Genomic DNA, 15676 nt, shown 5'->3' with positions numbered 1-15676 from the left:
TACTGCCCGTCTTGTTTCACCTTTGCAGTTGCATTAAAACGAATGGGGAACACATTACTGAGAGTTTGCAGGAAAGCGAATGAACGCACAATTAAGTTCTATGACACCAAGCCATGAGCATTTGCAATAAAGTCCAAATTCCATGAAACTGTCCACAGCAAACGCTGGATTTATGCTGGTGTGTGTAATGCCAAGAGTCGAGTGGTTTCACTGCATTGCTTGGTAATTTGGCAAAACTGAAACAATAGTTGAAAACTGTAGTGTAAAATTCTTTCTCTTGGTATTTGATAGGAGCATTTGAAATGTGAAAGGTTGGATGCATTGACGGCGAAATGTGAAAGGTTGAACGGAAAACGTTACAAAATTTTATCAAATGAAATATGAAATTGTGATCTGGTGGCCACAAGAAATATTAATCTTTGATTGATTCCATACTGCAATGATTAGCATAGCCGCCTTGCATACGAAGGGCCATGGGTTCACACCCAGCTTCAGCGGTGGGTTACCCCTTTCATTAATGCTGGTGATATTTTTGAGTGTTTCAAAACTTCTCTAAGCAGTTTCACCGCAATGTGAAACGCTATTCGGACTGAGCTAAACAAAGAATTGGGCAGCACTCATTGATAAGAGAGAAGTTCACCATTTGTGGCTACATTGGACTGAATAGTCTAAGTGGGCCTTAAACAATTGGTTTTCACTATACCTTTCGTAACTATGAAAAATAATACTACACCCTTAGGAAATCTGGTTTTACGTCCGTCCGTCCGTCAGGTCATCTACTTGTAGTTCAGAACTTTTATCCAATCTCCCGGAAGGATTTTTTTGGCTCCCATAAATTTGTAGAAATATGTGCCCATTAGCCTCATATGCTTCGCTTCAGATTCGGACATGGCTTCCATACATATTTATCGCACGATGGATGATCTTGCTATCTTTATTTTATAACCAATCCTTGGTACAAAGTTATTTTCTATAATACCACTTGTAAAACATCATCCACGTCGTTTAGGGAAAATCAATTAGATACATTTTTTGTGATTGTATTGGATTATATATAACGGGCTCCAGCTCTTTCTTATTTTCTTCGATCGTATTTTGTGAAAAATTCATTTTCATCGCTATTTGAATTTTCACATAAAAGATTCTTTAAAACTGTTTTCTTTAAAAAAAACATTTTTGAATAATTTGAACGGAACAAAGATTTTCTTTGTGTTCTTTAGATTGTTTAGAAAAATTTATTAATATTATTGGTAAGGAAAAATTTTTATTATTGTTGGTAATACGTTGTAATCTTTCTTTCCTCATACAAACTTCCACTCAATTTTCTAGAACTGTGATTTTTCTTCACAAAAATATCAATATCAAGTCACTATCAAGAATAACAATAGATACGAGGAAATATGACCGGCTGACCGGTTGTATACTAAAAACACATATCATCAATTTCAGAGCTATTTTTGTCCTGTGGACCACAAAACTTGAAGAATTTAAGTTCCAATCTCAATGATTGTTATAAGCAATTGTATGTCTGTATATATAAATGGCTGTGTATGTGTGTTAGTGTATTTGACCATTAGAAATGTATGTGTGGCCACATAACTTTGGCTCATGTTGATTTTGTGGGCGAACGTGATTTACTAACATCGTTATTATTCTTCCAATGGAATTGAGGGTCCATTTGAACAGCTCACATTCTTTACGGCTGGGAGCTATGGAACGAGCAAACATTTGCCAAAATGATTGCATACCTCGCTGTTGGTCGGATGTGGGGTGGCTATGTCACACAAGGATACCACGTACCAAGCATTGACCATACGAAAGGTCATCTCATCTCACTTCATGACTTAATTTGTGTGTTAGGGTTTCGAAAATTATTAAGCGTAGGCCATGTCCCAAAATGTTTGGTTAAATAATGATCCAGTCTGTCTGTACGATAATAAAGCAATTGTCAACTTAATTGTTTCTGTCATCTCAGCGTTCCCAAATGAACGAAGACAGCATGTTAATGAGTCGTATCGGATGAAAATGAAAAGCTGAAGAGTTTCATCCCTCCAAGTATTAGATAAAGCTTTAGGAAAAATTAGTAGAATAGCAACATCCACCGCAACCAGTTGTTGCCGATTCCTTTCGTAAGTAAGCAATTTCTATGCTGATTTCATGACGCAAGTATAAAAGCCAAGTAACCAATTTTGCGTTAAACCACACCATGAGGTGTTAAACATTCAAGTATAAGAGGATATTGTTATCGTAGATAGATATGAAATAAAAATTAATGATGAGAAATATTTGCAAGGTCTCTGGAGATTGCTGGAGGTTGATGAATTTACACATAGTGGTAGACAGCGGTTAAAAAAACGATAAAAACGATATATGGTTATATGTCCCATAACCGCTGGGATGTCTACAAACAACATAATCCTGATGGGTTGTCTATGAACAATCAAACTGATGTAGACATTAGTGGTGGAGAAAAATTACATTTTGGAACTTTTCCTAGCCACTAACTCAGGTTTCTATTAGATATTGATAGACTGGTGATACCAATTCATAAAAGTTCATGCCGACTTTAATTTTATTGGCAAACCGGATGTTTAAAAATTTTTTTGATTGTTCTACTTATTTAAATTCAAATAATTACTTTTCAAACTATGGAAATCGGCATTGAAGTTTTAAAGAGCCAATATTTTGTACCCCAAAACAGTTCAATTACTTCAAAAGACAAGTATCGACTTGTGGTCTCTCTGTATGTAAGAGCAAGTGCAATATAACAAAAAATCATAGAAATGTGTATATAGAGATTGTTAGGTCTCCACTTGTCAAAATATTTTTTTTATATGGTAAATTACTTTGAGGGCTAAGTACCGTCCTTACAACCGTAAATTATGTCAGTTTACTGTGTTTCGTTTCCACGTTTTATACACATGCCAGATTTTTTTGGTAATCATCTTAAAGCCTAAAGAGTGCTTTTCTCCCGTATTAAAGCCTTAGTAATCTTCTAATAGAATTTTTTTCGTGTATTTGGAGCTTATGTTTTCGAAAACAAAAGTTTCTTTATGTCCGGATACTTTATGTTCATCTCCGTGAGTTTCGATGGGCAAGTGAGTCAGAGGGTGGGATTCGCATGACAGTAAATACAAATACAAATTTGTTCAGACATCGAACATATGACACAAACATTGCGAAAACATCCTTATCGCTCGAACAGCAGAGACATAACGAAGACATTCGTTCATCTGTTTGTTTGAGTCGAAATTCAACAATGTCTTATGGGAAATCTGTCAAAGGAATTTGTTAAATTCTGTTGAATCTCCCTGGAGGATGATGTACAACGAAGGAAGTGAGGCTGTACATTATATAGCCATTTAGGAGGCTTCCATTCAAAACTGTTTGAACTCTCAAAGTTTAGGCTTAAACTTTTCCTGTTTTGGCATTTGTTTGTTTGAGTATTTGGTTGACGGAGAGCACCTCCATGTTTTGGTTCTTTTGGTGCCTGAGGTTAAGGTTACAGTTGACGTATTCTGGTTTGAGGCTAATATGGCATTTTCAAGGTAATTGCCAAGTAAGGATGAACCCTAAAAATAAAGTTTCAATAGGTTTAATAGCCAAATGATTGAGTGTAATGCAAGTGAGAAGAGCAAGGGCATTATGTTTACAGTTCCTTTAGGTAAACTCAAAGGCGCCACAGTTGACTTGGAGAATAAGGATATAATTAACTTGTTTTAGGAAAGGTATAAACGTAGTCGTCCTTTGGTTGCAACAGGTGTATTTGACATCCTGTGCAAACAAAACGATTCTCCCTGTAAACTATAAATTTAAAAGGAACACACGTGGCCTATTAGGCTATATTTTATATACCACTACTACTATTTTATATACGGCTAATTAAAAATATTTGTAATATGCTCCTTCCTTTTTCTATTTCAAAATGATTAAAGTTCATGGAAACTTGACGTGCCTTTCCAACAACCCACATAGAAACTTTTGGGTATCCCAAATTTTGAACCTCTAAATGATTGCCCGGATTATAACATCCGCTGGAAAATTTGGTTGAATGGAATGTTAAAACTTTGGACTATGCATTGATTGGGAAACTAGATAGGAATGTTTTTTTTTATTATGCGAAACATGTAGCATCCATGTAAATTTCTTTGTGCGTAGACATATGAGTAAATATTTTTTTGAAGTAGCAATAATCCGTAATGTTACGATTCCATATATTTTAAAATGGAGGTAATTTTCAAATAATTTTCAATAGGTGTTTAACTTTTAAGGGGATTAACATTTTCTGGATGTGGTTTAGCAAAATCTTTGTATAACATTACTTGTAGGCGGACAGATAGACAGAAAAAGGGAAATTAGGCTGTCATTTCGATTAATTGGCTTTCAATGTCCTTTATCTATAAGATCAGCGAGAAAAATATGATGTCGATCTTGTTATGCCATCTCTCGAGAGTCTGTTCATATTAAAAATTCTCCTATCCAGGTAACGTATAATTTTTGTGGCTAAAATAAAATGATATATTTTGGCAGACTTAGGCTAGGTTGCGTTAGGTATAGTTGCAGCCCTATATTTCATGCCTACTCAGACTATTCAGTCTATTACTGAGTTTGCACAATGTTTCAGCTCAATGACAAGGGACCTCCTTTTTATAGAAGAGTTCAAAAGACGTTCCACATTGCGGTGAAATCACTTAGATAAGCTTTAAAAAACTCAGAAATGCCAACAGCATCATCTGAGAGGGGATAATCAAAATTTTGGTATTTTTTGCGCCAAAAATATTGCATGCTCCGCATCCAAAAATAACTTTTACTGATCAAATTCCTTTTCTGCGTGTGTGCCTTATTGCTCCCGTTTGTTAAATTTCTTATTGCCGAGAAGATAAAGATGTAAAAGCATCTGCAAGTCAATCTTATTTCGATCTCAGCAGCCAAATAGTTAAACCATATAACATTTTCAGACTTCTTTTTTTGTTGACCATGAATATAGCTAAAACTTGGCATATAACTAATTTTGCGACAAAATAGAGAATAGTTTTGTTTATTGTTTCATAAAAACGATAAATCTGTAACATAATTTGTGTGGGCATGTTAGAAATTATGAAGCGTATAAAGAGGGTCATTTAAAAGTGTCAACTTGTAAAATATTTTTATATTTAAGTTATTTGTTTAGTAACTTTGTGTCATCTCCGATTAAAACTCAGCAAGCAGTCTGTCACACATACGCTTGTATATCAGGGATGCTGAAAGCTCAGTGAAATATCATCGTTTTAAATACAAAGACCAATTTCATTTTTTTTATGTCTTTTTATTTTGATTGTCTAAGCACGAATGAATTTCAATTATTTTTTTATTACAAAGTTTAATTAAAAATATAATAAAGTTCTTGACTTTGGACAAAGAGTTATTTAATTGGACAAGTAACAAATGGATTTTATTTGTCCGTTAGAAACAAACATTTAACAATGCTAAGGCCAACAGTTGAAGGACCTAGACACATGTTAGTGTGGTGTGAGAGACAGAGTATATGTTAACACACTCACAAGCGATTTTCTTTAGCTTACAGAATTTCTTGTGATTTCTTCATATGTTACAGAAGGTTAGATTTTTGTATGTGAGTGTATAAGTATAGCACGAAGACCCTAGGAATGGGCAAACAAAATGTTCTCTTTGTTTAGTTTGTTGCTTTTGTCAAAGGACTATGTGTGCTAGTCAATTTTTGAGGTCACAACAAGTATCAGTTTCATTTTGGTGGCTCTTTGGTGTTATCCTTCCATCGATTTTCAAGAATAACTAGAACAAGTAACAAGTAACCAAATGGCACACAACATTAACATAAGAAAATGACATACCCAAAGAGAAAATACCTACCTTAGGAACGAAATTTTAGACAAACGTAATTCCCTTTTCTCATAAAGTATTCTCTTTGTGAGCTATTAAATATGAATTTACGACAAACGATTGAAGGATTATCTCTAAACTTTTTATTTATTATTAAAGGATTTTTTGTAGTGTCAAATTAATTTTTTCCGCTTGTCTAAAATTTCGTTTGTCGGCAAAGAAAATTCTTACTTCAGTGTAAATAACTATATGATACCCTAGGTTAGGTTAGGTTAGGTTATGTGGCAGCCCGATGTATCAAGCTCACTTAGACTATTCAGTCCATTGTGATACCACAGTGGTGAACTTCTCTCTTATCACTGAGTGCTGCCCGATTCCATGTTAAGCTCAATGACAAGGGACCTCCTTTTTATAGCCGAGTCCGAACGGCGTTCCACATTCCAGTGAAACCACTTAGAGAAGCTTTGAAACCCTCAGAAATGTCACCAGCATTACTGAGGTGGGATAATCCACCGCTGAAAAACTTTTTGGTGTTCGGTCGTAGCAGGAATCGAACCCACGACCTTGTGTATGCAAGGCGGACATGCTAACCATTGCACCACGGTGGCTCCCTAAACCCGTACCCTAAACCCGTATTACTCAATTATTATATCACAGCATTTGACAGCGAAGAACTAGACTTTGTATCATATTTCAAGAAAAGTAGGTATCCTATAGAGAAAAGTGGGTTAACATAAAATTATTGGAGTTACATCCAAAGCCTAAACCTGATTTTCTGAAGATCAGATCAAAGTTGCGATCAGTATTTTGCAAAAAACTATTATATGGACATACACATAACCCTAACAGGCTCGCCGGGCTAGACCGCCATTATATTTAGGTTTAAGTGGTCGTCCTCTTTTTCTTTCAGACTCACTTAGACCAATCAGTCCATTGTGATTAGACTGTCATTGATCTAGCCGGCTGTATGTTCATAGTAAATACAATATAGCATTAAGGGAAACTTAAATGTGTTTGAGATGCACAAGAATTCTTCTACTATATGCAGCATATATGATCCTTCGTCAAGACTTACTGCTCTTGTCGTCAAATTTGTTGTGATCATTTTGTGCAGTGCCAGCAAACACCTTCTTCGACTTGTATGCTCTATTTTTTGATACCACCAGCATTCCGGAGATCATGAAGTACACATTTAGGGATTATTGTTAACATCCATTATCTACATTTAAGGATCTGTTAACGTATTTGCTTAAGCGAATCTCTGCTGCTGTGGATTCTACCAAAGCAACTGAGAGATAATTTAAATGCCACATTTTGTTAAAACATCGCTAACAAAACGCATGAGTATGCATAAAATAAAGCTGATTACCAGGACGACTATGAGGGGTAGTTATTTCGCTTACATTTATTCAGCTAGAAAATGCAAATGAACCATCACAAATACCAATGCTGGCTTACTACATGCTAGCTTGTTGTTTGCCCTGCTCCCTCATGGTCATATCGCGCCAATTGAAACATAATAGCTGGTCATAACTGAATGCTGTGTTTTGTCATTTTGTCCTTATTTAGCAAATATTCGAGGCAGACAGACAGGGAGTGGGTGGAATATTCGCGTTATTCGTCAGCCATGTATTCCTCCGTCAATGGCTCTAACAAGAGTAGTTTTAGCAATTCAGTTTTTTTTGTAGTAAGACTCCGTAGGATGGGTGTGAACCCAACGGCCAGCCTATTGTGCTCCGAACAGAGCAAAGGATACATTTCATTCATTCATTCAAAATGTTTTGTTGTTGTTGTTTTTGTTTGAGCCAAATTTAATATTCCAGTCGCTCACACATTCAATTTCTTTCATAGAAGTTTGCGTGGGAGCTTCTTTTGTGTTAGAGTTTCCGTTGCTGTATCATCGTTACAGTCATTCTAAAATTTCTTTTTGATATTTTTTTGTCGTTTGTGTTGCACCCAGATCCCCGCATTTATGGATGGCTATAGTATCTGAGATTTTGTTTTTATCAGAAAGTGAAATCCCAAAACCTCCCTTTTGTTGCTGTTGGTATAATAACAGCAGCATAAAAGTTGGTTGTAGTACTATGCAAACCAGTAAAAACTGTGTAATGCGAACATTGGAATTTAGCCAAGGGAAAGCGAGCACAGGGGCCGAGGATAAAAACACCAAAAAAGAAAGTTGGCCAAAGGCTTTTTTAAATTACTTGGCAAAATATTCCTCAAAGCTCAAATATTAAGTACTCAATAATAATAATTGAATAATGTGGAAATTAAAAAAGTTCACATCTTAAGCTGATGCCGAAAACGCAGTTTCAGGACTACGGGATGTGTTCTTGTGTGAGTTTAGGAGGAGGAGGGCTGGTAAAACTGTTGCCGATTTTAATAAAAGAATAATAAAAATAGTTGTTTGTTTCACTTCATTTGTCTGTTGAAAAGGGATTTTTGAGGATTATAACGAATTAAATTAAGAACTAAGAAATTTCTCAAAATTGTGTGGGTGGCCAAAATAGGATGGTAATAAAAAGAATTACCAGAGGATAAAAAAGATTTATGGGTATTTGAAATTTTTCTTGACTACAAACTAAAATAAACTTATATTGTATTTTTTTTTTTTTGAATGGAAATAAAGACACTGCCCCTAGTGAAAATTATTATGTTTTAGTTAAAATTTCTCTAATATGAGAACGAGTATTTTTATGAACGAAATTTTATTTATAAATACTGAAAAAATAAAAATTGTTTGCTAAATCAATATGAAGGTTCTTCATTCTATATTTATGGGATATATTGTCAATATCAGTAAAGAGCACTGATGAGGGGGCAACATTTAGGTCCAAGTAGTCACGAAAATGTCTTAAAATTAGAGTAAAATTATTATAGCGCTTGGGCCGCCAAAATAAAACCTTATGTTCGATTCTTATCCAAATGTTCCATTTGCACCCTATTGTATGCCGTAATATAAAAAGGTGGTAGAAAATCTCTCCAAAAAATCCCTAAATTTACGGAAATTCCCTACCAAATTCCCAAGCTCCAAACTATAAAATTTCGTTCCCATCCAAGAAAAAATATTCCCAATTTAGGAAAACCCCCCGACACTGACAACATTGCCTGAAGCTTCCTATACCATTTAGTTAAAGATACAGGTTAATACATTGAGCTTATTTATATAGAGATTTTAGTGTCAGGGATATAGGAGATGCTTTACTTTTATTCCATACTTTTTTCTCAGTCTGAGCTCTGATTTCTCTCATATAATTCTTAATTTCTTTGGAAATGGGGCGATTTTAATCGTTTTTTTTTTTTTCTTTTCTTAGAATATATACAATAACATTGTTGTTCAAATAATACTTCAAGGATTACTTCTTCATTGTTCCTATGGAACAATTTGGATAGCTGTACTCTATGATATTCCATTAATGTCATCATATAGTAAAGCTATCATGTGGTCCGTGTGTTTCTTAGATTGCTTTAAACGCTGTTTTCTTCTCGTTTAATTAAATTTCTTGTTTGTCATTGTCCTGGCTAAGTGGACTGACAACATCATCGTTATTGGAACATTTCCTCATTAATTTTTCAAATTCCTTCGCATGTTGCCTTATTGTAGCTACTGTACCGCATGGACTCACTTTAAAGTCTTAAAGTGAATGCAACATTCTGTTTATAATGTGAAGAGGACAATGGTATATCTGTAGGCGCTATTTCGTATCTTTCTTTAAAAACTCCCCCAACCGGCTGTTTCCTTAGCATTAAGGCTATCTGTACACATACAAAGATAAGTGAGCCTCTGGGCGGTGAGGTGAGATGGGTTTATTGTAAAGTCTGCTGTATGGCCGAAGTGTGGGATATTGAATTTAACTTAGTGCGGTGTATTTGCCTGTGTGTGTGGGAATATCTGTGTGAATTGCTTGAAGGCCTTTTCTCTTATTTTGTATTTGTATTTGTGTACTCATCATGCTTCCTGTTTTTCTCCCACTTTCGTTTTCTTTAGGCCCAACATCCACGTGCTGTTAAAGCAACGGACGATGTTGCTAATGTATCACCGTGTGAATTGGAATCGATAATAAATCAATTGGTGAATCCTTCCCCCCAGTACGATATGCATGTAAGTATTTGATCAATTTTTTACAGCCTCATGAACACTTCTTCACCGTAAGAGCACTGGGGATATCTACCTTGTCAACTTTATGACTAATAAAGCAAAACAACGCGGGCGATGAAAATGAAGATGAAGAGAAATTTTCCCCATACGTGTGAGGTGTTTGTGTTTTTGGAGAAAGCAAGAAGAAAGCAAATTAAATTTTCCTGGAATTGACTCAGTTCATAAAATCAAGTTTATTTACAAACAATGTTGAGAGGGATGATGATGAAATTTCAGGAACCTTTTTTCTTGCCTCTCCAAGTAGAATGATGTTAGCTTGAATGGCAAAAGTATACTCCATAGAACTCTCTACACCTTGTGGAACTATTATTGAAACTATTGAGTGATTTTTCATCTGATACTTTTATTTTGTTTTCTTTGGTATTTAGGTCTCTTCTCTGCGTAATCAATTACGCAACATATTAAGAGAACGACAACTGGAGGAGGGTGAAGAACAAAGTCTTAACAATGACATGGACTATTTGGAAGAAGATAAACGTTCCGCCGCTGGTTTGGTAGCTCAAGGTTTGCTAAATTTGAACAATGCTGCAGCAGCTAAACGTAGCCTAGCTACTTTGGCCAAGAATGGTCAATTGCCCACTCCAGATCCTGAAATAGTGCCCGATGAGGACCAAAGGTCCGAGGACAAACGAAACATTGGCTCATTGGCACGCTCGGGACAGTTAGGCTATGGCAAACGCAACATTGGCACTTTGGCCCGTGACTACCAATTACCACAGAATGGAAAACGTAATCTGGCAACAATGGCTCGTTTGGGCCTCTTGGGTCGCAATGAGCCCAAACGAAATATGGCTGCTGTGGCCCGCTATAATTCGCAGCGCATGTACAATAATGCTGCTGAGAAACGTAACATTGGAGCCTTGAAAGCTTCTCCAGTACATGGTTTCCAGCAGAAAAGAGCTGAGGACGAGTCCCCAGTCTATTTACCAGCCTCCTATTATGTCGATCCCTTTGCTTACTATTGGAACTATGGAACCTATGCCGATCTTGACTGGGGTGATTTTGGAAGGGCCCAAAAAAGGTTTCTCGGTAAGTATTTTTAAGAATTCCCAAAGATATTCAATATAGGGCAACATGTATATATACCAGTGGCCCCAATAACCCCAACCCCCCTAACCCATGTATATAAAACACATACACATATATTCTTATATAGACAAGCAAAATTAAAACCAAACAAAACGGAACCATACATACATACACCCAAGAAGTGTAAGTCAAATTTTTTCATGTATAATAATCAAACGACACCTATTGTTGTATATTGTGTAATTATGTAAATCATCGGAACAATAGACACCTCCAAGGATCCCGAATTGTTCGGCATTGAAAATTCCAATTTCCTACAAAGTTTGGATGCCAAACAAGACCAACAACAGACAATGCCAGATGGACTGGAGGATACGGCCCTTAACACAAATGACATTGAAACGGAAAGTGTAACAGATCCCGTTGCCGAGAGTGATTCAGACAGTGAAGATGCCATGTATCCAACGCCCAATAAACGTCATATAGGAGCTGTATATCGCTCCGGTTTTTTACCCTCATATAGAGCTTTACGCAGCCCCATGATCTCTGGAAGTGATGGTGCTGTAGGTGGAGGCCGTTTTAGTCGTTCTGGACGTGCCAGGCAATTTGTATGAGTAAATGGCGGTGATTTGTGTGCTATCTTTTACTTCTTCCTCTTCTACTACTACTACTCTTTGCTCTACTTCCTATCGAGTTGTTATTTTTTTCCAAATAGAAAATTTTGCGAAAGCTTTGTTTGGTAGATGAGCATTTAATAATAACGTGTTGTACAGTGTGCTAAAGTCAAGGGAAATGAGAAAATGTACAATGGTTGTGATATTGACATAGATAGAGAATTTTAGCTGAGCTCTATAGCGATGGTTAGTAGTGCAAAATTTGTTGAATGAGTTTTACTTGTCCTTACACTGAAAAAAATGTATGCCTGGTTCTAAAGATTTTTTCTTTACTCTAATGAATTGACAAAATTCTCTTTTAAATTTGAGTTTTGAGTACTTGATGCTAGGAATCAAATTTTAATTTGTTTGTTTTCTTTTTCAGCTTTTTCTTTATGTATTATCAAAGACCTTTAAAAACGTGTTAACGAAAACTTCAATTTCCGAATTCAGCCTTGAAAGTATGTTATGTTTCAAGTAGAAAACGTCTTTAAAATCATCTCCCATCTTTAACGCTTTTTAGCCTTGTTGCCAAGATGCAAAAAGATAACAAATTTAAAAACAATTTCATTACTTTTCACAATTTTCAAATAAATAGACAAGCTGACCTTAGGCAAAACAAAATTTACTTCCATTTTAAGATATCCATTTGTAAGTAGAACATATAAGGGCAAATGTTTATCGTCTTTTGGACAAGGAAAAAACTTTTTTCGGTGAAATGCGTTTTCTATGCTAAGCAAAAAACTCATTCTAGTTGTAAGGACATGAAATCGTTGACCTCACGAAAATATTTTTTTCAGTATAGCTCGAAGTTGTTCTTCGAGAGATTTTTAATTGAATAGATAGACATAGAATTCGCCACAAAGTGAAATCTTTGGAACAAGTGAAATTTTTTTTGAGAAAGGGTTTATTTTACGTCCCAACAAAAAATTTTGGAAGTTATTTTAAAGGCAAAACTTTTAAAGCACTTTCAAAAATGTCTTCACAAAGATGTTTAGCACACAGGAAATTCTTTTAATTCGATTTTTATAACTTGCCTAATTTTAACTTTTATTGTTTCAAATAGGTTACGAAAAGATTAAGACTTAATTAAATGATTCATATCATTTCAATGCTAAATCCAAAATATTTGAGTCAAGCGCTTCAGACAGGCGTTAGAAGAAAAAGTATAAAAATTAATTATTTGGCAAAATATCACAAAATTTTTTGATTCACATCCAAAACACTGAATTCAGATGAAACCTTAAGAAGTGATAAAATTCAGTGAAACGGCTGTTGAAATGGTGGGCATCTGTCCTATGACAAGCTGAGGTATGCAGCCTAGGCAAATATTTTCGACAAAAGGGAGAGCATTTAAAAAATTTTTAAAATGGACTCCCAAGTTTCTGTAATATGCCAAAGCTGGAAGTTAATGAGTCATGTACCGGTCTTTATGTATGTGGAAAATAAAACGAACAAATGAAAATTCACCCGTAGATGCATAAATTTGAAATTTGAATGTCCTAAAATCAAATAACCTCAAAAATTTGTGTAAAGCATAAATAGTTTCTACACTAATATTTTTACTTTTTTTAATGAAAGTAATATATGCAGGCATATTCGATTTACGTCTGGTCATACAAATTTTGAGCCATAAACTTTAAGATTACTAGGATAAAGGAATTTTTTCAAATTTGTGATATTAATTAAACATAGTTTCCAAATAAAGAGACCCTAGTGAAATATTTGTTCTTTTAATACCCAGCATAAAGCTCTCAATGCCAAATAATCTTATTTGAAAATTAGTAAATATTTAGTTGTTGGCTATTATGGCATATTCTATGAGGAATGTAATTTTGTACAAGAATTCCGAGAATTGAAAATTTAGAAAGCATTAAATAAGTAAAAATAAAATATATTTTTAGTTTATGGTAGGTCATTCCTCTCAAAAATGCGGTATGGTACGGTGTATGACAAAAATTCTTTTGGGAAGCAGTTACATAGCAACAGTTTTAGCTGAGTTTAAAGTATAGAACATCTTCTGCTATTTCAATCGTTTTTAAGCAAAATTTCCTTCTCAGCTGTAGTTAAGATAGTTTCAGTTCCAAACGTATAAATTACATCGGAAAATATTAAAATATACAATTCGAAATATTTTCAATTTTAAAATGATATCACAATGCCATTGCATCCTTTTCACCATTAACTTTGACTCCGTCACATTGTACAATTGTAGACGCATGAATTCTTTTCTTAGGCTGTTGCATAAATGCCTTAAGCATAGCGAATTCCTAGGTTGACAATTTGTTTAATTATGTAAGATGTAAGTGGGTGATGTATGTACTAGACAACAGCATGACGTATACACTCAACAACCGACGGCACCCGCGCTCAAGAGTTTCCGCTTCAATTCTTCCAAAACGTGGGTGGTGAGGTATTGAATTGATTGTGCTTTTCATTGTGAAATGAACTCATAGACCGACACTCACACATGGAAAATAACCTCAATTTTATTTTATAAACCTCACTTGCATGAAGAATAGCAAAATTCCATGGCTGAAATCTCATAAGGATAACAATAACAAATCTCCCTAGATCTTTCAATATCAAAGTTCCTATCGAAATGAAATGTGTTGAAGGCAAGCGTAGTCTGCTTTTTAAATCCATAAACGAAAACTTTTAAAGCTTTTCATTTATCGAATTGCCAAAAACCAGAAAACCGAAAAACTCAAGTACATCTTTTCGATGTGTGAATGTGTGCGTGGGTTGTATGTATGTGCATGAGTTTTTGAAAATAGGATGTGTGCGATAAAGCTGTACCAAAACATCATCAGTAGTAGCAACAGCAGGACAACATGTTCATAATATTGTGCCTAAGCCTGCCACACACATTCACACATAGAGGTAGTACGATTTCGATGTGTGTGCGTGTGTATGTGAATGTGAGTGCAGTATGCCACTCACGACTAGCATACTATAAAGTAAACCACCCACACATAAAATCTTTAAAGAGCTGCTTGAAATTGTGTGATTTAGCGTGTGTGTGTGAGTGTGTGCCTTTATGGTAGTGTGCTAGTATATCAAAAAGTCGTTGTTTTCTTCCTGTGGCTTTGTCTTGCAATCTGTAGCTTGTTTGATTTGCATTCGTGTGTGTGTGGCACTGTGAAAGTCTAAAATGCTAACAATTCTTATTTCCGCTGTATAAATTATATTTTTTTCTTTCTCCTGTGTCTTTTGTTTGCAATTTATTTTGTATTTCTTACGCTTTGTTTGCTTTACGAATTGTGTACCTTATTATATCACCATAATAACCTTTTCCCCCCTTACAACCCTTTCTACTTAAACAGGACGTGAGGCAAAAGTGTATCTCATTGTCCTTTGGCGCTTCTGTTTATTTAATTTCCGTTTGCTTATTTAAACATTCCCCTACACTGACTAGGGTTGACCAATGTACCCCAGTCGACTTGGTCCTTCTATTACGTATCCATTAATGATTTCCGTTTTATGATTTGTAGTGGAGAGTATTGGTTGGTCAAGAGTAATTGCAATAGGAATTTTATTGTCTTTGTTGTCTAATAGTCCAAATCTAGTTCATATACATATGAGAGCCTATATAGGGTAGAGTACCTTTGTCTGTCTTATACGATTTGTGCTGTGAATAAGGAAATGTGTCCGTTGCGTGCCGTCTTAACTTGTCTCAACTTAGAAAAATTAAATTTATTTTTTGTCACAAACTTTGCCATTGCCTGCAGCGTCGTTTGCTGTGAATTTTCTTTTCATTCTTTGTTTTTGTTGTCACTTGGGTTTTGTTTCACTTAAGAAATGAATGAAATATTTTGCGTTGTTTTTTTTTTAAGTATAGTGTAGGGCCTGTGGTTTTGTGCGAGGTATTTTCAGTGGTGTCTGTGGTGACACAAATTGTTTCCCAAGTGAAACTTTGTAAAAATGGTTTTTATTGTAGTTGTTGTTGTTTGTTAATGGCATTAAGATTGTTATTGTAGTATTCGTAAAAGTACAA

The 15676-nt window shown here is 35.1% G+C and overlaps 1 protein-coding gene across 3 annotated transcripts in view; it reads left to right on the top strand.

Moving 5' to 3' along the window:
* Window positions 1-15676, top strand: part of Nplp1 (Neuropeptide-like precursor 1) — a 33188-nt gene that overhangs the window by 11453 nt on the left and 6059 nt on the right. Inside the window, exons 3-5 of one of the 3 annotated variants that reach the window (XM_075310496.1) lie at window positions 9827-9940; window positions 10366-11026; window positions 11294-11634. In XM_075310496.1, coding sequence (XP_075166611.1) covers window positions 9827-9940; window positions 10366-11026; window positions 11294-11634 — 1116 coding nt within the window. Of the gene's footprint in view, window positions 1-9826; window positions 9941-10365; window positions 11027-11293; window positions 11651-15676 lie in introns of all 3 variants that reach the window. The other 2 variants (XM_075310497.1, XM_075310498.1) reach the window with 2 other exon arrangements.

The sequence above is a fragment of the Haematobia irritans genome, chromosome 5 (assembly GCF_050003625.1).
Source record: "Haematobia irritans isolate KBUSLIRL chromosome 5, ASM5000362v1, whole genome shotgun sequence".
Classification (NCBI taxonomy): domain Eukaryota; kingdom Metazoa; phylum Arthropoda; class Insecta; order Diptera; family Muscidae; genus Haematobia; species Haematobia irritans.
Note: the sequence above shows the minus strand (reverse complement) of the source record. Positions and strands in the feature narration are given on the sequence as shown.